Source organism: Marmota monax, unplaced genomic scaffold, assembly GCF_021218885.2.
Source record: "Marmota monax isolate L192 unplaced genomic scaffold, Marmota_monax_Labrador192_F-V1.1 WCK01_AAM20220418_F8-fsc00167, whole genome shotgun sequence".
NCBI lineage: Eukaryota > Metazoa > Chordata > Mammalia > Rodentia > Sciuridae > Marmota > Marmota monax.
Genome location: NW_026694116.1, coordinates 1,065,210 through 1,093,200, shown reverse-complemented (window position 1 = coordinate 1,093,200; position 27,991 = coordinate 1,065,210). Strand labels below are relative to the sequence as shown.

At 52.0% G+C, this 27,991-nt stretch overlaps 1 protein-coding gene across 10 annotated transcripts in view; it reads left to right on the top strand.

The window, feature by feature from the left end:
• Positions 1-27,991, top strand: part of Traf2 (TNF receptor associated factor 2) — a 38,872-nt gene that overhangs the window by 5,715 nt on the left and 5,166 nt on the right. For 2 of the 10 annotated variants that reach the window (XM_046465344.2, XM_058585894.1), the window contains 11 exons: positions 741-826; positions 1,737-1,955; positions 3,596-3,677; positions 3,965-4,063; positions 10,925-11,086; positions 12,027-12,101; positions 16,577-16,651; positions 18,911-19,192; positions 19,591-19,768; positions 22,844-22,992; positions 23,767-24,551. In XM_046465344.2, the coding sequence (XP_046321300.1) occupies positions 1,768-1,955; positions 3,596-3,677; positions 3,965-4,063; positions 10,925-11,086; positions 12,027-12,101; positions 16,577-16,651; positions 18,911-19,192; positions 19,591-19,768; positions 22,844-22,992; positions 23,767-23,985 (1,509 nt within the window). In that variant the 5' untranslated portion in view covers positions 741-826; positions 1,737-1,767 and the 3' untranslated portion in view covers positions 23,986-24,551. Of the gene's footprint in view, positions 1-632; positions 827-1,736; positions 1,956-3,595; positions 3,678-3,964; positions 4,064-4,222; positions 4,238-4,348; positions 4,497-10,924; positions 11,087-12,026; positions 12,102-16,576; positions 16,652-18,910; positions 19,193-19,590; positions 19,769-22,843; positions 22,993-23,766; positions 24,552-27,991 lie in introns of those variants that run through there. The other 8 variants (XM_058585895.1, XM_046465345.2, XM_046465346.2 and 5 more) reach the window with 8 other exon arrangements.

The window sequence follows — 27,991 nt, the reverse complement described above, 5'->3', positions numbered from 1 at the left end:
TTATCCTCACTTGTACAAGCTTGCTCTTCTGCCTGAGAGGTGACCTGATTCCCACATCCTTCTTACCAGGAGGGGCCCTGAGAACAGTGTAGTCAGAGCTTGGTCCCAGTCTGTAGGCTGCTTTTGGAAGGGGATTGTGGCAGGGAAGCTGTCCTTAGCAAGCAGCATGCTCTTGGGGCTGTGGCCTGCCAGGTGTGAGGTTGTGAGCAGCAGTCCTGCTTGTCTCATCAGAGGTGTCCTGCTGCAGCTTGGGGAACCCAGGGCTCCCCATGTCTGTGCTGCTGTCCAGCTGCGTTTCTGGTTCACAGCTTCTCATTGGTGCCTGTGACATGGATGTTTCTGTGCCCACTGGACCCAACACATGTGAATTGACTTCACTTTAGCCAGAAGCTCTGAGATCTGTGTACCTGGGCTTTACTAAATTGCCTGGGGGGGCTGGGGATGTGGCTCAAGCAGTAGCACGCTCTCCTGGCATGCGTGCGGCCCGGGTTCGATCCTCAGCACCACGTACAAACAAAGATGTTGTGTCCGCCAATAATTAAAAAATAAATATTAAAAAATTCTCTCTCTCTCTCTCTCTCTAAAAAAAAAAAATAATAATAATAATAATAAATTGCCTGGGGCAGGGGTGCTTGTCCTTCCCTCTGCTCCTGAAAATGTTGGCAGAAGAGAGGGGTCCAAGGCCATGATTGGGAACTTTGTAGTAAATTGTCCTTTCTGGCCCCCTTTTCCCCTGCCAGGGAGTTCAGGGGAACGGAACTCATGGAAGTTGCTGCCAAGATTCGAGACAGGGCTGCTGTCTGGGAGGAGAACGCTTGGCAGCTAGGTGCTGTTTGCTTTTCCTCTCTGCCTGATCAGTGGGTCTTGGCATCCTGCCCATCATCATCCAGCCCGAAGCAGATGCCTCTTCCCGGGCTTCTGCATAGTGAGGCCTCCTGATGGGCAGGGAAGGGAGAAGCCTGCTCAGTCTGGAGCAGGAACCCAGTGGAGACTGTCGTGCTGGAGGGTGAGGGAGGTGGGCGGTTGAGGAAGTGCTACAGTTCATCAGAAAGGAGAATGGGGTGGGGGCGGGGGTAGGAAGAGGCAGCTCCGCAGGTTCAATTGGCAGTCTTTAGAAGAGGCAGAAGAAATGGGCACCAGACGCTGGGCAATCCAAGTAAAGCTCCTCTGTGGGGCTTACTGAGGCCAAGTACCAACAGGTGCCAGGGCTGAGCTGGCACACAGGAGCTCTGTGGTTAGCCTGGATGGTGCAGGGACTGAGCAAACAGGGAGCACAATGGCCGGTGCCTAGCCAGCTGCATTCCCTGCCCAAGGGGCTGCCTCTGGGCACTGTCTAGGACCTGACAAACTGTCAGGTGGGCACCATCCCCAAACATGCTTTTTGTAGGATCATGGGCACAGAATGGAGGATGGTGTACTTTAGTGTAAGCCAGAAGGTGCCTGTTTTCCCAGCCAGGGTTCATGCCAGCAGAAAACCCGTGGTCATGGTCTGCGTGTGCGCTAGAGTATGGCCATCACCCTCTCTGAGCCGCAGGTTCCACATCATAACAGGAGATTGGACTAGCCTGTCACCAAGGCTCCCAAGAGCTCTGTGTTAGGTCCCCGTTACAGGTTTGTGCAGATGCAGTAGTTCAGACCCTTTATCACTTGCTACTGGTGGGCTCCATCGCCTTCATTTTTCCCTCCAGAGGTTTGTTTGGGAATTGAAGAGTAACGTGGGCTGTGTTCTTCCTTAGGGCTTCGTGACGTGTAGGGGATACAGCTCTCATGGCTGCAGCCAGTGTGACACCCCCTGGCTCCCTAGACCTGCTGCAGCCTGGCTTCTCCAAGACCCTCCTCGGGACCAAGCTAGAGGCCAAGTATTTGTGCTCTGCCTGCAGAAATGTCCTACGGAGGCCCTTCCAGGCCCAGTGTGGCCATCGCTACTGCTCATTCTGTCTAACCAGCATCCTCAGGTGCGCATGGCCAGCTACCCAGGATGGGTGGGGACAGGTGGGTGGCACTTTTGCTTGAGATGTGCCCCCCAGTGTGGTCGCTCCCAGTATGAATCCTCCCTGGGTTCCAGAGGCTTAGTACAAAGAATGTGAAGTTAATCATTTATTGTTTGTTGAAATGCTAATTTCAGATATGTGGGGTTAAATACAATATATCATTAAGACGTCTCTCACCTGTTTTTGGTTGTTGGTAATGAGTGTACCAGAGTTTCTAAATTTGATGTGAGGCTTACGGCTCTCTACACTGCTCCAGATGGGCAGGGCATGTCACTCCTTGGTAGTGGCTGGTTGGTGTGTGTTGGCTATCCAGTGGTCTAAGGGTGAGCTGTGTGCCTGACAGTGGCAGAAAACCCGTGGTCATGGTCTGCGTGACAGTGGCCGTGCCTCTAGGGAGGGCATCTGCAACATGTACTTTTGGGTGGCTTTTCAGAGAGCGTGTGCCTCGTTCACAGCAGAGTCACAAGTCACAGCCTCAGAGGTCCAAGCTCCATGTCCCTTTCAGGGTTTGAATTGTCTCATTTGTTTGAAATCTTTTAAATACTGTACATTTGATATATGCTGTTGATTTCATTTAAGGTGAGAAAGTGCCAGGCACAGTGGTGCACACCTGTAATCCCAGTGGCTTAGGAGGCTGAGGCAGGAGGATTGCAAGTTCAAATCCAGCCCCAGCAATTTAGTGGGGCCCTGTCTCAAAATGTAAAAATGGGCTGGGGATGTGGCTTAGTAGTTAAGTTCTGTTGGGTTCAATCTCTGGTACCGAAAAGAAAAGAAAAACGTGAGAAAATTTTAAGAATTTATGGGGGGCTGGGGTTGTACTTAGTGGGAAAGTGCTTGCCTAGCATGTGGGGCACTGGGTTCCATCCTCAGCACCACATAAAATAAATAAATTAAATAAAGGTCTTGTGTCCATCTACAATTAAATGACTAAAAGAAGAATTTATGGTGTGGAATTTATGGATTGGGCAAATTCTGTTCATTTTTTTTTTTCTTTTGGTCTTGGGTATTGAACCCAGGGGTGCTCTACCACTGAGCTACATCCCTAACCTTCTTTATATTTTGAGACAGGGCTTTGCTAAGTTGCTGATGCTGGCCTTAAGCTTGTGATTCTCCTGCCTCAGCCTCCTGAGCCACTGGAATTACAGGCATGGGCCACCATGCCAGACTTAATTTTTGTGTTTTAAGACAAAGTTTCATTAAATTGCTGATTCTCTGGAGCTCGGGTTATAGCTCAGTGGTAGAGCACTCACCTGGCGTGTGCAAGGCCCTGGGTTTGATCCTCAACAGCACCTAAAAATAAATAAATAAAAATAAAGGCATGATGTACAACTAAAAGAAATAAATATTAAGAAAAAAAAAAGTTGCTGATTCTGGCCTCGGACTGGAGACCCTTCTGCCTCAGCCCCCAAGTGACTGGGATCGCAGGTGTGGGTACTACATGCACACAACCCTGCATCTTGGTCTGTTCAGCTGCCTAACACACACCGTGAACAGACAGCAGGAATTCACTTCTCACCAGGATTACAGGTGTGCACTACCATGCCTGGCCTGTTTGTTCTTTGTAATAGTTTTTACAGTGGGGTTCTGTTTTCCTCTGTTCCCAGCAGCTCTGGGCCTCAGAATTGTGCTGCCTGTGTTCATGAGGGCATATATGAAGAAGGCATTTCTATTTTAGAAAGCAGTTCGGTAAGTACAACATGTTAAAGCTAAAAATGTTGAAGTTAAAAGAAAATATTTTGGAATTTCCTTTAATAACATCAGTGGCAGAATGAGACCTTAGAAGCTAGAAATTGCCCGTGAGCAGACATGAATGTTCAGGGTTGGTGCACAGAGGTGAGGTGGTCCTCAGAGTTATCCTCTGCTTCTGGAGCTCCTCAGGAAGACTGTGCATGTTGAGTCCTGCGCTTTGGACAGCACTTCAATAGCAGCTGGGTGCTGGGAGGAGGCCTAACCCCTGGCTTTCTTCTTCCCAGGCTTTCCCAGATAATGCTGCCCGCAGGGAGGTGGAGAGCCTGCCGGCCATCTGTCCCAATGATGGGTGCACTTGGAAGGGGACCCTGAAAGAATATGAGGTAAAGACAGGCATTCCTGTTTTGCTGGGCGGCTCCAAGAGGCCCGCAGGTATGTTGGGTGGCTGAGCCAGGGAGTTGAGATTTCTGCCCTTCACAGGAGCTCTGACTGGAGCTGTGCTCTGCTCTTGGTGGGATGGAGCCTGTCTGATGTGTTTGGAGAGATACAGCTCAGAGGTATAGCTTAGAAATGTTCTTTCAGAAACTCAAACCGTGTTGTGCATAGGCCTGTACCACGGGGTCTGATACTTCCCCTCTCTGTGCCTCAACTTCTTTTTCTGCTCATAGGATGTAGCTCCCCTTGTTGTGGGGTTGGTGAGGACTGGAGGTGTGTGAAGACCACCCATGTGTGTGAGGTCGTGGGGTCATGCTAGCCCTGGAGAGTGTTTGCTTCAGCCGTAGGTTTACCAGCAGTGGCGAGCAGCTTCCAAGCCTGGTAGGGTTTTGCGTTGTATCCCTTGTGTCTACAAGGTATCCCTTGTTGTTAATCTTGTTGGGACTGGAAATGGGCACAGAGGTTCTGTGATCTCAAAAGGCTTCTGGCCAGTGACAGTAGTGAATGGTGCCTGATTTATGCACTGTCTCTGTGTCAGCTGAGGCTGACTCGTCCTGTGTCAGCATATTGGGGACTTCATTGTGATCCTCACCTCATCTTTAGGCATCTGCAGCTAAACCTTCAGTGTGAGCTGAGAGGTGCTGAGAGCTAGTTCGGCCACTGCAGTCCACCAACTTACTCATTCTTTCTCATCTTAGTAAATGCCCTTTTAAAAGTTTCTATCTCAGGTGCTAGTTCCGAACGTTTCACAGCAGTAGACTGTCCACAGTAGCTCAAGGTGGAAACAGCCTAAGCATCCACTGGCGCCTGATGGATAAATAGCACATGGTCCTTCCATACTATGGAAAGTTGTGCAGCCTTAAACAGGAAGAGACCTGTGACACCTGCTACAGCCTTGAGGACAGCATGCTGAGTGAAGAAGCCAGCCACAGAAAGACAAACCCTGTAGGATTGCCCTCGTATGATGTCCTTAGAGTCATCAAATCCATGGAGACACACAATAGAATGATGGGTACTAGGGGATGGAAGTTGTACCACGTTGGTGGGTGCAGAGTAATAAATTGGGATCTCAAAGGGGGAGGCATCTTGATGCAATCCCATCCAGTCCTGGGTGGTGAGATTGTGAAGGACTGTTTGCTCAGAACCCTGACTTTTCTATGCGCACGGGACTCCCAGGTCAGGTTGCTGGGGCCAAGGCCCACTGGGATGCCTTCATGCCCTGGTAGTGGGCCTGGGTGTCTCTGACTGAGCGGGACTCTGGGGCAGTTGGAATCCTGGTTCCTGGTGGGTTTTTCCTATTTTGTTCCCTGTTCTTGTTTTTTCCAGTATTTTAAATGTTTTGGTGCTGGGGATCAAACCCAGGTCCTTGTGAATGCTAAGCACACAGTTTATCGCTGAGCTATCCCCAGCCCCTCCTGCATTGTTTTTTTAATTTATTTTTATTTTTTAGTTGTAGTTGGACACAACCTTTATTTTATTTATTTTTATGTGGTGCTGAGGATTGAACCTAGGGCCTCACACTTCCTAGGTGAGTGCTCTACCACTGAGCCACATCCCTCATTGTTTTGATCAACTCCGCTTTGTGATCTTTGGGTTATCAGTTCTGTTTTGCCAGAAAAACAATTTGGGCTGTACCTGGGTGAACAAAAGCTGCACTGTCCTCACCAGCTTGGGGTCTGTCACAGCCTGATCATGTGGTCACAACCTTCACTGTTTGCCCAGAGTGAACTACTGTTCAGTGCTGTTGAGAGAGCTGGTCCCTACGGAGCTGATATGGGATCAGGGTCTTCTGGGAGGGTGGGATGCTGGGTGGGTACAAGGACAATGTGGGCATAAGCATCTGGGGTGCTGTATGTCCTGTTGCCCTTAAGGTACCCTGGAGATCCCTTAGAGCAGGCAAAATAACAGTCCCCAGCTCTGTGGTAGCTCTGGATCCCTCTGTGATCTCTGTCGCCTCTAGGCTCGTGGTAGGTGAGGTTAGTGGCTATGTGGGCCTCAACTGAGGGCTAGGGATAGCAGCCAGGCATGGGCTTGGGTGCCACGCGGCCCCACAGGCATGCAGGATGGAAAGTCCCTGGCTTTGCCCTTTGAGGGCTCTGGAAAGTCCCTGAGAGGAGTTGGGTTTGGTCATGTGGGAGGGGCAGGCACTGCTCTGGGGCAGCTTGGCCATGGCCTGATTTTATTGATACAACCTCTTCCTGGCAGTAAGTGTCAGGGGCAGGGACAAAGATCTTGTTCTCTGTAGAGTCTCCCTCTCCTCTTGCCCAGCCCACATCTATTGCTTGACTGCTAAAGCAGTTTTCTCTTGATAGTCTGGGCTATTGAAAAGTTGGAAAAATGACAGAAGTTCTGTTTAGCCTTTGGCTCTGTTTTTCCTTTTGGTGATGTCTTTCCTTCAAAGAATGGAATGGTTTTAAAAAGCCCCACAGTCTGAGCTATCTAAATGGCTGTAGAGAGCCTCTGGTCAGGTGGTCCCACTACTGCTGTAGGCCTGAGTGCAGGGGCTGGGTGGTGGGCACAGAGGCCTCTCAGATATGGGTGTGCACGCCAGCATGGGAGAGGCAGGAGTAGCCAGTGTGCTTGGTCTCATCCCGTGTTGTGTTGTTGGGAAATGCAGCATTACAACAACTGTATTTACTTGAAAATTAAAGTCAAATTCTGGTTGAATAAATACTGTTATCTACCAGGTGTGGTGGTGGTACATGGCTGTAATCTCAGCAACTTGGAGGATGAGACAGGAGGATCACAAGTTTGGGGCCAGTCTCAGCACCTTAGCAAGACTTTGTCTCAAAAATTAAAAAGCGCTGGGGGCACAGCTCAGTGATATAGTACTTTCCTAGCATGAGCAAGGCCCTGGGTTCAATTCCCAGTACCACCAAAAAAATAAAAAAGAAAAGAGAAAAGGAGCTTTCTGGAATTCTGTGTGGGCTGAAAGGAGACTGCACTTGGTTCTGGTTGCCTAAGTGTGGTGGTACAGCACATCTGCTGTCGAGAACCCTGGGCTCACCTGGGAATTTCAGGAACCATCAAGGGAGATCAAACCCAGGCCTTGCACTCGCTCAGCACACACTCTACTGGTGAGGTACACCCTCAGCCCAGGAGAAAATTTTTATGTATTACTGTGGCTTCATGCACAGCAAGTGTGAGCAGGGAGCAATAAGCTGAGAGTGGGTCAGCGTGGGAGCTCCTGGCCCTGTCACCTGCAGCAGTGACCGTCCTTTTCCAATCGTCTTTCAGCTATATCCTCTACCACATTTCCCTTCTGGAAACACATATCGTATCATTTCACCTATGAGTATTTCGTTTATTTATTTTTTGTGGTGATGGGGGTGGAAGTCAGGGCCTTGTGTATGTTAGGCAGGTACTCTACCTCTGAACTATATCCCCAGCGTTATGAGTAATTTATTTTTTAATACCTTTATTTTATTATTTTTATGTAGTGCTGAGGATTGAACCCAGCGCCTTGCGTGTGCTAGGTAAGCACTCTACCACTGAGCTATGACCCCAGCCCCACAAGAATTTTATTTTAATAAAGTTTTAAAGAATAATTTTTTTATTTTTTATTGGTACTGGGGGTTTAACCCAGGGGCACTTAACTACTGAGCATGTCCCTAGCCCTTTTTATTTATTATTTATTTATTTATCTATTTTTAAGAGAGAGAAGAGAGAGAGAATTTTTTAATATTTATTTTTCAGTTTTCGGTGGACACAACATCTTTATTTTATTTTTATGTGGTGCTGAGGATCGAACCCAGTGCCTCGTGCATGCCAGGCAAGTGCGTTACTGCTTGAGCCACATCCCTAGTCCCCTTTTTACTTTTTTTTTTTTTTTTAATATTTATTTTTTAGTTTTCAGCGGACACAACATCTTTGTTTGTATGTGGTGCTGAGGATCAAACCCAGGCCGCACGCATGCCAGGCGAGCGCGCTACCACTTGAGCCACATCCCCAGCCCCCCCCTTTTTACTTTTTGAGACAGGGTTTCACTAAGTTGCTGAGGCTGCTTTGAACTTAGAACCCTCCTGCCTCAGCCTCCTGAGTCACTGGTGTAAACCAGTGTGCCTGGCAAAGAACAGTTTTTGATTTAAGTTTTAGTAGCTTAACTATTCATGCTTCACTTTTTGTTTCATACACTGCTAAAGGTCAGTAGCCCCTGAGGTCCCTCTGCTCAGTTTGCTGATGGTTGCATATGTAGCGGCCCTTAGTGTGTTGGCATGTACTCTCAAAGCTGCATTGTGGGATCATGCACACAAGCGTGTCCATGCTGGCCAGAGACACCCCTAAAGCCCAACCTCTTTGACCTGATGATTCTTGGTATGGTTGCCCCAGGCCCTGTGCTTCCCAGCTTATGGGAGGCCCTGTCACTCAGGCTGTAGCTCAGCTGCTTACAGATCCCCATCCCTGGGGAAAGGGCTGTTTTCTGAGAGCCTTGAAAATGCTGCTCCATAGACAATGGCTTTCCTGTCTAGAATCCCACCTGCTTCCCAGAACTTGAATGAGGGTGCCCCGTTCCTTTAGAATGACCTTACTCCAGAGTCATCCAGGAAATCCTGGGTTGTAGCCCTAGTCCTTGTGGAGGTACTGAACCACCACAAGGGGCCTTGCAGTCAAGTCCTTTCTTGTTTACTGTGGACCATCTCTTGGCCATGGGCATGTTCCCTCTTTGATGTTATTTCCCCTCTCCTGGTTGTGCCGTCACACTTGGTATGCCCTGCTATCTCCTGTTCAGATCCTCACCTGGCACTCAGTGGGATGAGCCAGGCACAGAAGGACCTGTCCTTTGGGATTCATTTGTTAGGTCTCCACAGCCTTCAGGTCCATAGAGATACAGTACAATGGAGATTTCCAGGGGCTGGGGAGAGGAGGTCAGTATTGATGGGTTCAAGGGGTCAGTTTGAGAAGATGAGTGCTATGGATGGATAGCGGCAGTGACTGACAGCTGCCCAACAGTGTAAATGTGTGAGTGCCATTGAATTGTGCACTTAAAGTAGTTAGGATGGTAAGTTGTATGTATTTTTATCCCAAATTAAAAGCTTGCCAACCAATCTTGGGCTCTGTGCTCCCAGTGACCCTCCAGTGCTGCCTCACAGTGCACCTGTCTCAGGCTTGTGGTACTGGTTTTTGCATTTCCCTGGCATCTGCAGGCTGGCCTCATTCCCCCTGTGGCTGGGGACCCAGAGGCTCGGGGCCTGCTAGACTTCTGTCCTACCTAGCCCAGCATGCTGAGTATGCAGTCCTCGAAGGGCTCAGCTCGGTCTTGTCGCTTTTCTTTCTAGAACCCTCACAGTAAGGCATCCCTGGGACCATCTGTGAGGACCAGACCAGGGCAGCCTTGGGCCTAAGAGGTCCCTGGATGGGTTCTTGCTCTGCCTTCTCCCTCTGGGTTCTTTTACACATTGCCAGCCCTTCCCTGGGACCATGTAGGCCCCCCTCATCCAACCATTGGCCTGCAATTTGGGGTTCTTGCCTTCTCTAGACTGCAGCACAGGGTGCTTTCCCCAGCCCTGCCTCATCTCCAGCACCTTGTCTTTGCTCACTGGGGAGGGTGTTCCCATGTTGGTGGTCAGTGCCACAAGTGACTCATCTGTTTTCATGGCCCCACATGGCTTATGGTTGGCTCTCAGTGTGTTGGGACCAGTGAGTGGGCTCTGCGGTGGTCCCTGCTTCTCACTCTGGTCCCCTCGGCCCAGTCCATTTTCCTCACAATGTAGGTCTCCTCAGGTATAATTGCCGGGTTTCTGTTCTCGCGACTAAAAGGCTCAGGGGTTACTTCAGTTGAACTGGGCTGACTGGGCTGCACAAAATAACCTCACAAGAGACACAAATACCTTTTTGTTTGGGGTCGCTGTGACAGCTCTTCTGACCTTAAGGGTCCACAGGAGAGAGAGCAAGAGCACGCGCTGATCCCTTTTATTGAGAAAAAGCTATTCAAATGAGGCAAGGGGTCAGGTTCAGGGGGCTGAGTCTATCCTCATGATGTCCACTGTCAGCAGGTTGACTGACATCTGGGTAGGCCACACCCAAGGGCACAGTAAGAGAAGGGGACACACACAAGGCACTTCTATGGAAGATTCTGTCCTAAACAGGGCAAGGGGTTATTTAACAAAGGAACAGGTGAGCGTAGCTCCACCCATGGGGATATAGGAAGACACGCCCATGCATGAGACATGGACCCTCGAACCCAAGAAGGGTGGGGAAAGCTCTGCCACATTTCTGTGACTGAGTGCCTCAGCACCCAGCTGGGGAGTGTGACTCAGTCACGTGCAAGGTTGGTCTCCCACATGTAACACTGTGCATTTAAAACAGCCCCACCAGGCCTGGCCTCCAGCACCATGGCTGGGCTGGTCTTGGGCCTTTGTCTTTTGCTGGGTGACCTGGTGCTATTTGCAGGGTGGCCACTTTCACAGTGTCTCCATGTCTCTGGGCGTGGCCTCTGGCTCCACTTATTCACTGTAACTGAGGGCTGAGGCATGACCTGCTTGCTTGGTAGGAAGCTGTCTTGGAGAGACCCTGGTACCAGGTGCGCATTCAGCTATTCCAGAGGTGAGGGCAGAGACAGGGAGCCAGGGTGGTGGTGCCCACCCAGACAGCAATTGTGGTGTCACCTTGGCTCAGTCTGGGACAAGGAGTGATCCATGTCCCTGGCATCTGGGAGTGGGGGGGGCACATTGGACCTCCACTGTCCTTTTGACCTGTGGAGGGGATCTCCAGGAGGGACAGCAGCACAACCCAGGGATGCGACACTGTGTGCTCGGGTTGCTGTGCTGTGGTGTCTGCCTGTGCTCTGCTGATGCCTTCTTTGTCTCTAGAGCTGCCACGAAGGACTCTGCCCCTTCCTCCTGACTGAGTGCCCTGCGTGTAAAGGCCTGGTCCGCCTTGGGGAGAAGGAGCGCCACGCGGAACAGGAATGCCCAGAGAGGAACCTGAACTGCCAGCACTGCCAGGAGCCCTGTGGCCATGCTGACCTGGAGGTGTGCGGGGCAGGGCAGGACCACAGCTTGGGTTCAGTGCCAGTGGTGGAGCTGGTTTGGCTCCTCTGCCTTTGTTCCCACAGTGTCAGCTTTCCTGAGGCCATAGGGTGGAGGGTTCTTGGTGGGACTGGGCTTGGGCGTAATATCCATGCGGAGCAACTTTAGAAAAGGTTCAGGCACTCAGGTGTGGGGTAGTGCATCACCACCACCAAGCTGTCCCTCCCCAGACTGCTAGCCAACAGGTCTTACATGGCATCCCCGAGTGGTCGCAATCCAAAGGGCCTGGAGCGCAATGCATTGTGGCCATGTCCCCTATGGGTAGCTTTCCCTTCTAACAAGTACCTGAGGTAATCCACTTACAGAGAGAAAGGTTTATTTGGGCTCTGGAGTACATGGTGGAGTAAAACTTCTGGGAGAGGGAAGGGAGGAAGAGGGAGGTGTTGGGCTTTCATTACTCCTTGGGGTGCACATCCCCAAGGGACCTAAAGTCCTCCCCTAGGTCTGTCTTTGTGTGTGTGGTGCTGGGGGTTGAACCCAGGACCTTGTTGCCTGCAAGGCACGCACTCTACCAGCTGAGCTATGTCCCCAGCCCTATCTTTTTTTCCAGTTCTGGGTATTGAACCAGGAGGGCTTAGCCACTGAGCTACATCCTTAGTCTTTTTTTTTTTTTTTTTTTTTTTGAGACAGGGTCTTGCCAAATTATGAGGCTAGCCAGGAACTTGTGATCCTCCTGCCTCAGCCTCCCAAGTCACTGGGGTTATAGACATGGCCACCATGCCCAGCTTAGGCCCCACCTCTTGAAGGTTCCATCGCCTCCCCTCAGTGCCATGCTGGGGACTAAGCCGGCCACCATCTGAGACTGTTCAGTCTCTTCCTCCCTCACTGCCTAGTGCCTGGCATTGATGTCCCCTCCTCATGCCCCTGACTGCTTCTCTTCAAGGCACACCATGAAGTCTGCCCCAAGTTCCCTTTGACCTGTGAAGGCTGTGGTAAAAAGAAGATCCCTCGGGAGAAGGTAAGGTGCTTCCTTATGTCCTGAGGACCTTGGCTTAAGGGTTTGCAGTGAGGGTCTATGCCACATGATGTGCCTAGAGACAACAGAAAGCCTCCCTGCTGCTGGGATCACGGGATGGGCATGGCTTGCTCGGGCATGACAGCCACCCTCCTGGTTGAGCCAGTGCCCTGCTTTCTGGCATACCTTGTCACTTTTTTTTTTTCCCTTGTTGGGGATGGAGCCTTGAGTATACTGGATAAGTGCTCTACTACTGAGCTATATCCCCAGCCAAAGTTACATCTTCATTATTGTGAAAATTAAACATTAAAGTTGTCCTTGCCAGGTGCAGTGGCACACCCCTGTAATCCCAATGGCTTTGGGGGTCTGAGGCAGGAGGACCGTGAATTCAGAGTTAGCCTCAGCAACAGTGAGGTGCTAAGCAACTCAGTAAGACCCTGTCTCTAAATAAAATACAAAATAGGGCTGGGGATGGGGCTCAGTGGTTGAGCACCCCTGAGTTTAATCCCCGGTACCCCTGCCCTCCCCCAAAAAAAGTTGTGCTTGCACCTGAGAAGTGCTGTACTGGCCTCAAGCAAGGGGTCTGCAGCAGGAGACCAGGGTGTGGAGACCTCAATGTCTGGGTCCAGGCATTCATCTCCTCGCATGCTCGTCCTGTGAGGAGGACGGCCCCTTCCCTGCATAGAGCCAGCGCTGTGGAGGAAGACCCCGCGAGGAGGGACTTTGGGAATGCTTGCAGAAATGTACTTTGCCACACCTTTCTTCTTGGCTTGTGAGGTCAGGGAGGGGATGAAGAGGCTGAAGCGGCAAGAGCTGGCGTGTGACTGCATTGGTGTTAGAGGTCAGATGACGCCAGTGGCTGCATTTTGTGTCTGGATGGCAGCACGAGGGACTGTAGACTGTCCAAGCCCATCCTGTTCTCTTGGCCCTTCAGCTGGTGCCTGTCTGATTTGCTTCCATTTAAATACGAGTGATGGCCCTAGTCCTAAAATGGGTTGCTCTGAGGGCCAGGTCTCTCTTCTCTGATTGAGCTTCCTGTTGAAGGTTCTCCTATTGCCTTGGCTGAGTGCTTCCTTGAGGTGGCATTTGGCCTTCACCAGGGACTGGAGCTGGCTCGGGGGTTCAGTGAAGTTCAGCTTCAACCCTTGATGGAATGTTATAGAGGGCCTGTGATGGGTGTGGTGGCCAGGGTGCCTCCTGGTATCCAGTGCTGTCAGGCTGTCTGCTGTGGTGGCAGGTGCTGTCCCAGCTGAGTGTAGTCTGCAGTGTCCTCTATCGGTGCCCATCCACCAAAGCCAGGATGGATCCTCTCCCTGTGGTTTTCCATTATAGAGTGAGAGAACTGGCCTGGACCAGCAGGTCTGGTGGGCTTTGTTCCTCTCTCCTGTCTTTAGGGCATGTAGCTTTCCATACTCATCTTCATCTTCATACTCAGGGCCCTCATCCTCAGGTGCCCTGGGTCTGTTTCTCACAGGTCCCTCACCTGTGCAGTACCCAGTGCCAGTGTGTGGCTCCTCTAGAAAGTCCCCATCCAGGCCTGGAGTTCAGTCCTTGGTGGAAAGTGACATTTAGGGGCCTCAGTGTCAGTGCCCTATGCTTCTCTGACTGTCTGTGTTCCTAGGCCTTTTCAGAGGAGAGAGCGAAGAAGGAGTTCACACTGCTGCTTCTAAGAGTGAGGGGACTGGATACTGCAGGGCTTGTAGGGATGCAGTGATTAGGTGGAGAGTCAGGGCCCTGGCATGTTAGGATGGCAGGACTTGCCATGCTGCTGGACTCTTGGGGAGCAAGAGACCCAGCTCTGTAAGAATTTTCTTTCTCTCTCTCTAATTTTTTTTTATTTTTTATATATATAATATACATACTTATATATATTTATATATTTATATTGGGAATTAACCCAGGGGTGCTTTACCACTGAGCCAGATCCCCAGCGCTTTTTAAAATATTTTTTTTTTCTTTTCTTTATTTTATTATTTTTTTTAACGTGGTACTGAGGATCGAACCCAGTGCCTCATGAATGGTAGGCGAGCACTCTACCTCTGAGCCACAACCCCAGCCCCGCTTTTTAAAACTTTTTGAGACAGAGTCTTGCTAAGTTGTCGAGGGCCTTGAACTTAGGATCCTCCTGTCTCAGCTTCCCAAGTCACTGGAATTACAGGCATGCACCACCATGGCTAGCTCTTTAAACTTTATATTCTGGTTGGAAATCCGACTTTTTGGCAGCATTAATAATAATTTATTTGTTTTATTCTATGTGTATATAGATGATAGATTTAAAATGAAAGTACAATAAAAAGAGTGAAGTTTACAATTTCTTTGAGGTCTATTTTGTCTTTGGAAGAATATCTTACTGGGGGTTGTGGTCCAAGTACTGCATTCTGAGGTCAGTTGTAATGCAAAATTTCTCTTTGTGTCCCCGACATATGCAGGCATACTGGCATATGGGTAGTTAATTTGCTTTAATTATTTTAAAGGTGGTGGATGTTTATCTTTTTATTTGCTTTTGATTTTTGGTCTGAAACACCTGCCTAACTCATCAAACCCTTTAAGGGTCCACTAGAGCAGTCCCATGCTGACGGCCTCTCTGGGCCCTGTCTACCCTGCTGCCTCAGGTTTTGGTGGTATCTTTCTCTCTGAAAGGAGAGCTGGGAGCTAGGTCTTTTCATGCCCATCAGTGAGGCAGGTGCTGCCTATCAATGATAGCAGGTGCTGGCCTTGGCTGTGGGCTTCAGGCCCAGAAAAACCTGGGAGCAGTGGGCAGCCACAATGCCTTTACATGTGGTAATATATCTGCCACTGATGATGAGAGTGACAGTAACCCAGGCCACGGTTTGCTGGGGGCACTGGGGGATGTCCCTCTCAAGCAGAGACTCAGGAGGCCAGACAGCTGGCTTGGTGGACCTGGACTCCACACATTTCCAGCTGTGCCTCCCCACCACGTCCCCTTGCAGTAGGGTTCCGGTTTCCCAGCCGTTGTTGAGCTTTCTCTGGTACACAGGGCTCCAGAGTGGGGTGTCTGGTGGAGGGGCTCTCACTCCTGCTCCACGCTTTCCCACAGCCCAGTGTTTCACCTGAAAACATCTGTTTTTTTAGGGAAAAAAAAAATACTCTGGGGCTTCATAGCAATTTTTTCATTCCAGATCTTTACCTGAGTTTTGGTCATGTCTCTTTTTTGCAGAAAACCCAGTCCTCGTGACTTGAACCTGGTAGCTTCTTTTGTCCCACTCAGTGCCCTAGCTCTGCACCAGCAGCAGTGTGAGTGCTGGCCATGTGGCTGGTGGCTGGCTTTTGATGGAATTGCTGTCTTTCTTTGCTTTGAGAATCTATAGGTTATGACTGTGTTTTGAAGCCACCAAAAGTAGTTCTCTGACTCATTGAGGCTGCTTATTTCATTTTGCTTTTGACTTTTAAAGATGGTACTTTAAGAAATGTTCCATACTTTTGTAAAACGGTCCTGTGCCCCAAAAACGAACCTGTAGAATGTGTGCTCCCAGATGTCCAGGGGTGTGTGTCATAGTGTTGGCCCAGTCCCCTGTGAGGCTCTGTCTGCAGACCTGCCCTTGGTGTGTGGTGTTGAGGGAGGCTCTGCATAGTACTGGCTGAGGGGTTCCCAGTGGCACTTCCTAGAGTGAGTGCACTTGCGCTCCTTGCTGGGAGACGCCATAGGAGGCTCCTCTCTGGTCCTTAGAGGTGCCAGGGGGTAGGGGTGGTGATCATTTGTTCTTCTGTGTTGCTTAATGGTGTGTTTAGCCCTCTATGTGGGGGCAGTGTCTGAGGACTTCTGTCACTGTTCCTGGATTCTGATGTGTAGTTGGGTGTACCCCACTCTGGGCTTCCTCCCAGGACCTGTAGGATGACTTTCTCACGGTGCAGCCTGCAAGTGGAGTAGGCAGGGCTCCCACATGGGCTCCGTCCTCCAGCTGCTGCCTCGCCCTCAGGCTGCTTGTCAAAGCAGCAGTCCTTTTCCTCCCCTGGTCTGAGTACAGTATGCACAATACCTGCACTGGGGCCTCTTCCTGGGTCTCGTGCGCTCCTCCGTGGTCCATCTTTGCTCTCCTGCCGCATGGCACATGCTGGGGTTGTCAAAGGCCTGTCCTGTCCTCTGGCACTTGTAGGTTGTGGGCCCATGTGTGGCCCCCAAGGCCCCAGGGCCTCAGTGCCATGCATCCTTGCAACTGAAGGTGACAAAGTGTGGCTATTTTCTGTGGGACGCAGACTTCCTCATGAACACCCTGGACTACCCACCAGCATCCCGAGATGCCAGCCCACCTCAGTTACTGACAGGGCTAGTGGCCAGGATGTGTGTGTGCACAGCTTTGGAAATGGGTGGTCAGGTTTTATTCTGATGAGAGCTAGCCCGTGACGGTAGGGCCAGTGGTTCCCTGTGTAAACTCTGACATGATCAGTGCAGAAGGGGTGCAGTGGGGTGAGCTAAAGCAAAAGCAGCCCATGTGACTTCATCCCTTTCACCCCTCCAGTTTCATGACCACGTCAGGACGTGTGGCAAGTGCCAGGTCCCCTGCAGATTCCATTCTGTTGGCTGCCCTGAGATGGTGAGTCCAAGGGTCTGCAGTGAGAGATTGGGCAAACCTGTCCCTCATCCTGGGCACAGTCTTCACTCAGCCTGCAGTGCAGATCTTCCTGGTTCCCCAGCCTCCTTGCTTTTCCCCTGGGTCTCCCTTGTGGCACCCCTCCTCCTGGCCTCAGGTCCCAGGTCCAGCCTGGGAACTCCATTCACTCTCATTCTTTTGGAGATCGCCTAGTGTCCTGGCTTTAACCAAATGTGTGTGTTCACCTGGCACCTAAGCCTCCCTTGATGCCTAGTGGGCATCCCATATTCACCACAGCCAGCTTGACTCATCCTGCCATCCCCTGCCTTCCATCTCACCAGAAAAGAGCACCACCATCACCTGGTTGTTCAGCCAAAGGCCCTATGCCTGGCGGTTGTGCCAGATGTTGCTCTGGTCCAGACTTCACATCCAGGTGATAGACGATTGACTGTTGGCAGCTGCACCCTGCCCCAGGATGGCTGCTCTGGTCTGTCCTTGCTTGCAGTCCCCGAGCTTCTCCATCCTCACCCCTCCCTCACCCTGGCCCTGACCTCTGCTGGTGACTGCTGATCTGTTCCCACCCCAGGCCCTTGACCTGCCAACTTCCAGGGGCCCCTCAGACCTCTGCATGCCCCTGTCCATGAGAACCTTTCTCTACCCATGCAGACCAACCTGTACCTGCTCTGTCTTCACAGTCATTGTATCTTGTCCCTCTTGCTCTGTACAATGAGAGCCCCTTGAGGTCTGGACTCTAGTTTTCCCTCGGGAGGTTCTGAGTGGGTGGGCACCCCGAGCACTTGCAGGTCTGGGGATAGTGTCCACCAGCTGATGCCTCTTCCTCTGGAAAATGAGCTTAGCAGCACTCAGTGGTGGCAGCAGTCATGGTGGGGGGTCCTGTCTGGTGATTTTTCACATAGCCTTTTGTGTTGAGCAGTGGTGAAGAGGAGAGCTGCTGTTGTCTAGGAGGAGTGGGGTTCCATGCAGGAGGTAGTTTTAGAGCCCACCACCAGGGCCAGTGCTGCTATTTTCTGGTCCCTGTTGTGGGCCTCTTCAGTACTCAGATTAACTCAGAATCCATCATGAGTTCATGGGTTGCTCCAGATCCGAGCAGTGTTGCTGGTAACCTAGTTGATCCAGCACTGATGCCCCTGCTGGTGAAGCCAGCAGGCTTCTGGGAGTTGCATTTCTTCATCACACACATCCTGTTCCCAACAACCTCATGCCTTGAAGAGAGGGCAGGTACCAAGGGCACCCTCTGCTTTTTGGGTGACTGTGCCTCTAACTGGGCATCCAAATGAGTACCTTTGTGTCTTTTTGTTTGTTTGTTGTTTAAATTGTAGATAGACAGAATACCTTTTTTTTTTTTTTTTAAGTTGTAGTTGGACACAATACCTTTATTTTTTAAATTTATTTTTATGTGGTGCCAAGGATTGAACCCAGTGCCACACACGTGCTAGGCAGGTGCTCTATCACTGAGCTACAACTCCAGCTCGCCCTTTCTGTTTTTTTACTTTTAATTTTTGAGAGTTTTAAACATTTTTAAGTTGTGTTGCAGAAGTTTGAAAGATAATTAGTTGCAAAGACAGACCTATAATAGAGGCATCCCTAAGAAAGCCTGGTGGTGTCTAGCCCTGCCTTCCCACCCTCCTGCAGGGACAGCTGTTTCTGTGCCTGGAGGCCCTCTTTTTTCCTTTGTCTGTTTATTTTGTGTTGAGTCAGGGTCTCACCGTGTTGCTCAGGCTGGCCATAAGCTCCAGGGTTCAAGTGACCCTCCTGTGTCGCCTGCCTGAGTGCTGGAGCTAGAGGCATGCGCCACACTGTCCAGCTCACATTGTCCAGCTGCCTATTTATTTTAAAAGCAAGTTACATAGGAAGCTTTGTATTTTTTTTTTGAGAGAGAGAATTTTTTTTAATATTTCTTTTTTAGTTTTCGGCGGACACAACATCTTTGTTTGTATGTGGTGCTGAGGATCGAACCTGGGCCGCTCGCATGCCAGGCAAGCGTGCTACCACTTGAGCCACATCCCCAGCCCGAAAGCTTTGTATTTTTGAAACATACTTTTGGACAGTGGCAGATTAAACATCATGGTACAGAGAAAAAGGATGGAAGTGATTGAGCCCAGCTGTTACCAGTGTCTTGGGTATTCCTGTGTCCTGATGGCCGTATGCCCTCAGTGAAATAAGGCCCACAGCACAACAGCTGTCTTGGCCAGCATTAGCATTGCACAGACATAGCTGAAGCCTCCTGCCCTGTGTCTACAGATGGAGGCTGAGGAGCTGCTGGAGCATGAGGCACATCAGCTGCGGGAGCATCTGGCCCTGGTGCTGAGCTCCCTCCTGGAGGCACAGACTCTCCCTGGGGGCCAGAACCAGGTGGGACCACAGCTACTGCAGCGGTGTCAGACCCTGGAGCAAAAGACGGCCACCTTTGAGAACATCGTCTGTGTCCTGAACCGAGAGGTGGAGAGGGTGGCTGTGACTGCTGAGGCCTGCAGCCGGCAGCACCGGTTAGACCAGGATAAGATTGAAGCCCTGAGTAACAAGGTTTGTGCCTGGTGGGGTCTAGTGGCTCATCAGCTTTGGAGCCTAGGCAGCATAAACCCCTTCTGTACCCCAAGCCGAGCACGGTGCCTTCCTTCGGCTGTGGCCACCTACATTTCTCTGAGGGACCTGAAGGGTTACAAGGTGTGACAGCCAAAACCTCTTCTTTCTGGCCGGGGAGGGTGGCATCAGCAGTGTCACGTAACTTGTGCTGTGCAGCTTCTGGGCACACTAGGCCCAGAGCCTTCAGTGTGGACTTGGAGCCTCACTTCATACCTGGAAGGAGCAGACCTAGGAAGAGCTGAGCCAAGGGAGCTGGGGTGGCTGTCCTCCTGAGACTGCTGGGTATGGGAGGTGGGGGCTTGGGGCCCATGGCACATGTGGTGACCACTGCCCTGCAGGTGCAGCAGCTGGAGAGGAGCATTGGCCTGAAGGACCTGGCCATGGCTGACCTGGAGCAGAAGGTCCTGGAGTTGGAGGCATCCACCTACGATGGGGTCTTTATATGGAAGATCTCAGACTTTGCCAGGAAGCGCCAGGAGGCTGTGGCTGGCCGTACACCTGCCATCTTCTCCCCAGGTGTTGTTTCAGAGCTCCCCACTTACCCTGCTGCATTTCTGTACACCTGTGTCCCCTGCCCCAGTGGCCACATGGAATGACTCCTGAGGCAGGGCTGGGAGCATCCCAGCTGACACCAGGAGCATCTGTACTTCTGAGGCACCCCTCAGCTGGGCAACATGAGAACTGCTGGATGTCAGGCTGGCTGCTCACAGGGTGTGCCCCTTGCCACTGGGTGAGCGGAGGGCACGTGGGCATGGTGATGGAAGATGGGCCAGCATAAGGAGGAACATGGCGCTCTCGGGTGTTAGTGGCTGAGCTGGTCAACCCCTGTGGTCTGGCTTCTGGTGTCTGCTGCAAACTGGAGGCCTGAGGTCTTCTGAAGGGGACCTGTGGGTCTCCTCCGGAAGGCACTCCTGTGGGGCCAGGAGGGCCGTCTAGTTGTGGGCCAGTTTGTTTCTGTGACAAGGTCTGCCGTGCCAGGATTGTGCTTCTCAGCATGCTGCTGGAGCCACCTTCCTGGGTACTTCAGAGCACCTCCTCTGTGCCTGGAGGCCCTCCTGGTGGTGGCATGACCCTGGCCGTCGTCCCTGTCCCTGCTCAGGCCCATCATTGGCTCAGACTTAGATACCATCTCCCTGGAGGACACTCTGTTTTTGTGTTTTCTTAGGGAACCTGCTGATGAAACAGTAGGTTCTGGGATTGAGGCTAAGAGGCTGAGACCCCTAGTTGGGTGGCCTTGGCTTGCTGTCCCTGCTCTTTAGGGACCTGCACCACCACCCTCCTGTGTGGCACATCCTGTAGTGCCTTCAGCAAGGGCCAGAAATGAACAAAAACCATACACTCTGGCTTCCTTGGAGTGAGATTGAAAGAACAAGTTTGTCTTGGGAAGACCTCAAGGAAGTGCTCTGGGACAGCCTGTGGGGCATGGTGCTTCTCTTTCTGGATGGGTTTTGTGCCATGTTCCCCTTGGGCTTTCCTCTGCAGGTGGACTAGTGCCATTCGTTGGACGTTTATAGAGAGCCTGGTATGAAGGGCCATCATGGCAGGGGTTGTGTAGGAACCACACTTGTGCAAAAGGTCCTTTTTGCGGAAAAAGTCTGCTTTAGAAGACTTGGTGACCTGTGCTTGCATCTGGCAGTGGCTGCGGAAAGCAGGGAAGATGGTTTTCAAGTGTTATGCCTGGGGCTCTGCTCTGGGGACTGGGTATGGCCTGCATTCCTCTTCAGAGCCTGAAACCAGAACTGTGGAGAAGCAGGAGGAGGTCAGCTACTGTTGGCTGGGTGGAACTGTCAGGGTGCTCCAGGGCAGTGTGGGGGGAGTCTGTGGGACTGTCAGGGTGCTCCAGGGCAGTGTGGTGGGAGACTGTGGGACTGTCAGGGTGCTCCAGGGCAGTGTGGTGGGAGTCTGTGGGACTGTCAGGGTGCTCCAGGGCAGTGTGGGGGGGAGTCTGTGGGACTGTCAGGGTGCTCCAGGGCAGTGTGGGGGGGAGTCTGTGGGACTGTCAGGGTGCTCCAGGGCAGTGTGGGGGGGAGTCTGTGGAACTGTCAGGGTGCTCCAGGGAAGTGTGGTGGGAGTCTGTGGAACTGTCAGGGTGCTCCAGGGCAGTGTGGGGGGGAGACTGGAACTGACAGGGTGGAGTCTGTGTAGTCAGCACTTCCTGAAGAGGAGAGATTGAAGGCTGCGGCTGCAGTTCAGTGGTCGAGTGCTTGCCTAGCATGTGTGAGGCACTGGGTTTGGTTCTTAGCACCACATATAAATAAAATCAATGTCCGTAGACAATTTTTTTAAAAAAGTTATCCCCCCCAAAAAAAAAAGTAAATAAGTAAAAAATGGATGATTGCAGGCTAGCGGCAAATCTCAGTGTTGCCCACATGTGCCAGCCTCCCGGTTCAATCCCAAAAGAAAAAAAGAGGGAAAGATGTATTTTGGCTCCGAGTTTTGAAGCCTGCAGTCAGTCCATGGTGGCTTGGCCCCACTGTTCTGGGCCTGTGCAGCACTTCATGGCAGGGAGCTGTGGTGAAGCAAAACTCCTCTGTCTGATGACGGATGGAGAGTTGACAGAGCAATGGATTGGGGGTTCTACTCTCCCCTTCAAGGGTCCACCCCCAGTAACTGGAAGACCTCCCCATAGGCCCCCACCTTGTAGTTTCCGTCACCTTCTAGCAGTGCCACAGGCTGGGTTCAAACCTTCAGTACATGGGCCCAGGGGAACACTCCAGACCCACTGTACAGCAGATGAGTACATAAGTGCACCAGAGGGGCTGCTAGAAGTAACCGCAGATGGCAGAGCTGAGCAGGCCACGGCAGGTCTTGCTGCAGACTGAGACCTGGCTGCTAGAAGCCAGGCTCCACCCAAGTCTGAAGGCCTTAGGACACCAGGGCCTCAGACACTTGTCCTGTAGTCAAAAGCAGGATAGCCTGGATCTCTGATATCCATGGGCAGGGAGGATGGTTGTCCAGCTCCAGGGGAGGTAGACCAACCTGTCTCCTTCTGTCTGTGCTCCTTCTGGGTCATGGCTGGTCGGGTCTTCACCATTCAGTCCTCCACTGCCCCCCCCCCTCCTCTGGAAACACCCTCACAGACACGCCCACAGACAATGCTTTCCCAGCTCTCTAGGTGTTCCTTAACCAGTCAGGTGCCACTGAAATGAGCCATCATAGTCCCTGGCTGCGTTTTCTGTCCAGAGTGGCAGATCATGCCCCATGTGGCCTGGCCAGGCTGCAGCTGTTGCTCCTGACTGTGCACTGTTGCATGTGAGGGACATTACCTCGAGCTTGTTCTGGGCCTCTGTCCGGTGGTTTCCTCTCCTGAGGCAGGTTGGCTCCCACCTCTGATTCAGATGCTGGAGTGGGTGGTTCTTGCTCCTCCCCTCTAGGTTCACAGTTATTTCGTGCATTGCCAGAATAGGGGTAACATTAAGGGTTCCTAAAATTGCTATTTTAATCGTTATAAAGAAAAACTATTTCCATTAGCAACCAACTGCATATTTAGGTACCCTGGAAGCTGGATGTTCTCCTGTGTTCGTCTCTCTGTGGGAGGGCCTCCTGGCAGGAAGAGTGCTGCCGCCCTAACTGGCCCTCCCATCTCTCCAGCCTTCTACACCAGCAGGTATGGCTACAAGATGTGTCTTCGAGTCTACCTGAACGGTGATGGCACCGGGAGAGGAACACATCTGTCTCTCTTCTTTGTGGTGATGAAAGGCCCCAATGATGCCCTCCTGCGGTGGCCCTTCAACCAGAAGGTGTGAGAGGCCATCCCCTTGTCTGGGGGAGTGCCTGGGAGCCCCTGGGGTGCAACTTCCAAGAGGCAAGGTTGTCTGGGACAGGAAGGTGTGAGAGGCCATCCCCTTGCCTGGGGGAGTTCCTGGGAGTCCTCCAGGGTGCAGCAGGTGCATGAGGCTTTGGTAGTTTCTAGTCTGTTCCATGGTTACTGAGTGCTGGTTAAGATATGGGCAACTGGCTTCATGATCCACCAGTAGGGTTGAAGGTCCATCTGGGAGCGTGTGCTCCAGAGGAAGGTGGCAGCCACAGGGCTGTCTGGGGGTATGATTAAGTATTTGAAACCAGGTCCATATTGGTTGAGGATTTGAAGCTTGAGACCAGGTCGGAATGAGGATGACCCTTCCCTCCACCATCCTTCCAGCAGCCAGCAGAGGGGGCAGCTGGGAGGGGGAGTGGCAGGAGGCCCAGTGCCGATGAGCAGTCTGCAGCCAGGGAGTCTGGGGTTCTCTCCAGAAGTGCCTTCCTCCAGGTGGGCAGTGTGCTGCTTCTCTGTCAGTGCTGTTCAGAGGCAGCACAGGGAGCAGCCCCTTTGACCTGAGGTTCCAGTTATCAATGCACACAGGTGCCAACATGGGCACATTCTTAAGCAAGACTCGGAGCACGTTGTGGCCAGGGTGCCCAAGTGCTCTATTCTGGGAGTGTATAGCCACTTCAGGTCTCTTGGGAGCCAGAGCACAGGAGGACTTGGGTGACTCATGGGTACCTGTCCCCTTCCCTGGGCTGCCTCCTGTCAGGTGACGTTGATGCTGCTGGACCAGAACAACCGGGAACACGTGATCGATGCCTTCAGGCCCGACATAACCTCATCCTCCTTCCAGAGGCCAGTCAGCGACATGAACATTGCCAGTGGCTGCCCCCTCTTCTGCCCTGTGTCCAAGATGGAGGCCAAGAATTCCTACGTGCGAGATGATGCCATCTTCATCAAGGCCATTGTGGACCTGACTGGGCTGTAGCCACCCCTCAGCAGGTGCAGGAGCTCAGTGAGGAGCTGACACGCTGGTCAAGAGCCCTGCTGTGCAGGGCAGGCAGTCTGGGTGTAGGTGCTGGGGAGGCCTCAGCCTGCAGCCATGCTCACTGTCACATGAGGAAGGAGCTGTTGGCTAGTCCTCAGCTGGCAGAGACTGGAGAGACCCTGATGGCTCACCCCAGATCCCTGGTGGGATTGGCCAGAGCTCTTCTGATTCCCATCAGAACTGCCCTCACTGTTTTCTGTGCAGTGTGGGGAGAGTTCCTGGGTGGGGTGCCCAGAGGGGAGCTTCAGAGCTGTCTGAGCCGCAAGAGTGTGGTGGGTGGCCTGGTGCCTTTGGTGTAGTCATCAGAAAGGAGGCGTGGTCTGCGCTGGGAGAAGGGCCTCTGTCTGCAGAGTGTGGCCCGGAAGAGAAAGGGTGCTTGGAACCCAGGTGCTCTTAGGACAGGAGCCCGTCTGTGCTGGCCAGGCTGAGAAGCGGTGTCTAGCCCCGCCCCGTGTTGGCTACACCATCAGGCTGTGGAGAAATCACTATTAAACTGTTCAGACCTCTGTGATGAGTTGTGTCCATCTGGCTTCAGATTGCCTGTGGCTTCCGCCTGGGCAGGGGTGACCCTCTGGAGCCGCCTTCTTTTCCCATGGGCCTTTTCTAACAACTGGGGCTGCCTTCCCCGCTGCCAGCTCCCCAGAGGTTCCCGTGAGGCAAGGGCCCATGTGACCACCCCATCCTGGGCCTGGCTATGGTGGGGCAAAGGAGTGGACCCTTGGCCTCCCTGCATGCAGGGGGTCACTCAAGGATCCTGGCCTGGCTTGTTCCCAGGACTGTGTGGGTGGGGCGTGGGTGTGGGTGCTCGCTTAGTCCCAGGCTGTGCCACCAGGCTCGCTGGTGTGTTAACCACTGGGAGGAAGTGTAACCTCCTTCACCCCTCCCACTGGGTGTTTTGAGATGTCACTGGGTAGAAAGGCACCGAGCAAGTGAGGGTGAGCACCAGGACTGCTTGGGATGTGCTGTCATGTACATGCTTGTCACTGATTGTCACTCATTCTGCCTGGGTTTCTGAGCTCTATCTCTGTGTTTCTGAGAGTGTTATGTTTTACAGTGTGTAGAAAGTGCCCTGAGATGTGGGCAGGTGGCTGGCTTTTTCACTCACCTGTCAGAGGCCCCTCGTGTGGTGGCTTGCTGGGCACGTCCCGCTGCTATGTGGTGTGTAGCTGGAGGACACAACTTGGCCTTTGTCCTGAGACCATGTCTTTGAATATTGATGACTGTGAGCATCAGCACAGACCTGGCCACCTTCTGTGGACCTTGAGAGTTGGGCCACGGGGTCTCCCCTTCTTAGCTGCTGCTGACCTGCTCTGGGGCAGGTGCCCACACCTTTGTCCCTGCAGTGCTTTGTGTTGTCAGACTTTACCGTGTGTGGACAGTCCATCCTAATGCACATTTCCTGACAAAGTAGGGTCAGGCCTCCCTCCCTATTAGGTTCATTGTTCATTTGGGATTCTCCTACAGGAATTGTTAGTTTGTGTCTGTGTCCACTGTTCTACTGGGATGTTGACCTGGTTTCCTCCTCCTCTCCCAGGATACTAGTCCTTGGTTTGAAATGTTTGTGTGAAACTTAAAATTTTAGATAGGCTCAGTTGAATATTGGTTTTAAAGTCTTGTTTTGTGTCTTGGTACCTGGGATTTACCCAGGAGTGCTTTATTCCGAGGTACATCCCTAGACCTTTTTACTTTTTGAGAAAAGGCCTTGCTAAGTTGCTGAGACTGGCCTCAGGCTTGCAGTCCTCCTGTCAGACTCCTGAGTTACTGAATCACAGGCAAAGTTTTGTTTTAATATAGTGGGTTTCTATGTTTGGGGATTTGTTTATCTGTAATGTATATTATTTTTTTAGTTGTTGATAGACCTTTATTTTTTTTAATTTATATGAGGTGCTGCGAATTGAACCCAGTGCCTCACACATACCAGGCAAGTGTGCTACCACTGATCCCTAGCCCAAGCCCCAACATATATTCTTAGAATTAATCCAGGTTAAAGCTGAGGGATCATTGATATCATTTTCTTTCCCTTCAAAGAAAAATGAAGCTGGGTGTGGTGGTGCAGATGTGTTAATCCCAGCTACTTGGGAGGCTGAGGAGGATACAGGTTCAAGGCCAGTCTGGGCAACTTACTGAGACCCTGTCTCAAGATAAAGTTGGAAAAAACAGAAGGGCTGGTGATACAGCTTAGCATGCACAAGGCCCTGAGTTTCTTCCCCAGCACTGCCAAAAGAGGGGGGAAGGAGGAAACAGACTGGGGTACAGCTTAGTGGCAGAGCATGTGCCCGCCCGCACCAGGCCCTGGGTTTCATCCCTGGCATGCAAGAGCACACACACAAAAGAAGAAGGTAAAAAAGAAATGGAACTGCAGAGTGAGAGGAGTGGGGACAAAGCTGGGAAGAAGGCCACAGCAAAGAGTCCTAATCTCGTTTGGAAGTGGAAAGTGGGTCAGGGAGTGGAAACTGAGCAGAAGCGGGTGGAGGTGGTGGTCTGCCAACCTGTTGGGTCCCTGGGGTGGGGAAGGGGCGGTGAGTGAAAGGGGATCGCTTGCAGGTGCCTCTTTGCTGTCCTGGGGGCAGGTGTCCCCTCAACCTCACCCTGCAGGGGTGACAGGTCTGGAGGACCTAGAGGAAAGCCAAGGACGGTCCCCACCCCAGTGCAGAGAGGGGCTGCAGCTGAAAGGGGGAGAAGAAGAGGGGATCCTCCAGGGAGACCTGTGAGCTGGACTGGCCTGCTGTGCTTGCCCTCCAGGGAGGCGAGGGCCCTGCTCATGTCCTGGTCACCAGTGTTCACATCACTAATTTTAGGAACCTGACAGCAGCCACTCCATCCTCTCCCTCAGACTAATGGCCTCAGATCCGCCTCGCCCTGTGGATCTGCCTGTTCTGGACAGCCATGTGGAGGGACTCGGCCTGTGGTGGTGTGTGTCTGGCTTTTGGCACCCGTGTGGTGCCAGAGTTCCACTTTGTTACATTTGGATTGGAGGGACCCGTTTGTGTCTCCACTCGGTTGATGGACATTTGGGTGGTTTCCACTTACTAGTCACCCTGAAAATGCTGTCTCTGAACATTCACTGTTTCCCATGGACGTGTTTTCATTTCTTTCAACTCTCCCTACCTGGGGGTAGAGCCTCTGGGCTGTGTTCAGCTTTTTTATTTTATTTTTTCCCAGTGCTCGGGGGTGAACCCAGGGTCTCCCGCAGATGCTGGGCAAACTCCACCTGTGAGCCACACCCAGCCAGGTTTGGCGCCCTTGGTGCTCAGCTGCATCATCTCTTCCCATCAGTGAGCGCGTCTCAGTTTGTGCTGTCCTCTGGTCGTCCTCTGCACTCGTGTCAGCTGGGACTTCAGTTCCGTCACATCTCTCCAGCACACTGACTCTGAAGCATGCAACAGCAGTGCCAGTTTCAGCGTGTCTCCTTGCTCGCGGTGTTTCTTGTGTCTCTGTCTTGCTTGTCTTGAGAAAGAACACTGGCATTCTTTCTCCAGGGGCCTCAGACTTCCTGTGCCTGGGCTCTCTGCAAGCCATCCGCCGCCTGAACCTCGAGGGCGGGATTGCAGCTGTCCCCCTGCACCACCCCGTCTCACCCTTTCTTGGTACAGGTTATTTGGCTTAACTTTCTGGGTGGGTGATTTTTCCTCAGCACTTTGAGGCCACAGTCCTGTTACCTGAATCTGTTGCTTCAACATCTGCTGCTTGTCTGCCATGCTTTGTACAGGTAAAATGAGTTTTCTCCCTAGTGCTTTTTAAAATTTCACATAGTAGAACTGTTTTTTCCCCTTTTGGTGCAGTTCTGGAATTTAACCCCTGTAGGCAGCATGCAGGTGGCTCCGTCTTCCCAGGCCCCCGCCCTTCCCAGGCACACCCAGCAGCCACTCCCTGTCCTCCCTGGCTGGTGTGTGTGAGTGGGGCCATGCAGCCTGTGGTGTACTGTTGCACAAGGCATTGTGCCTCT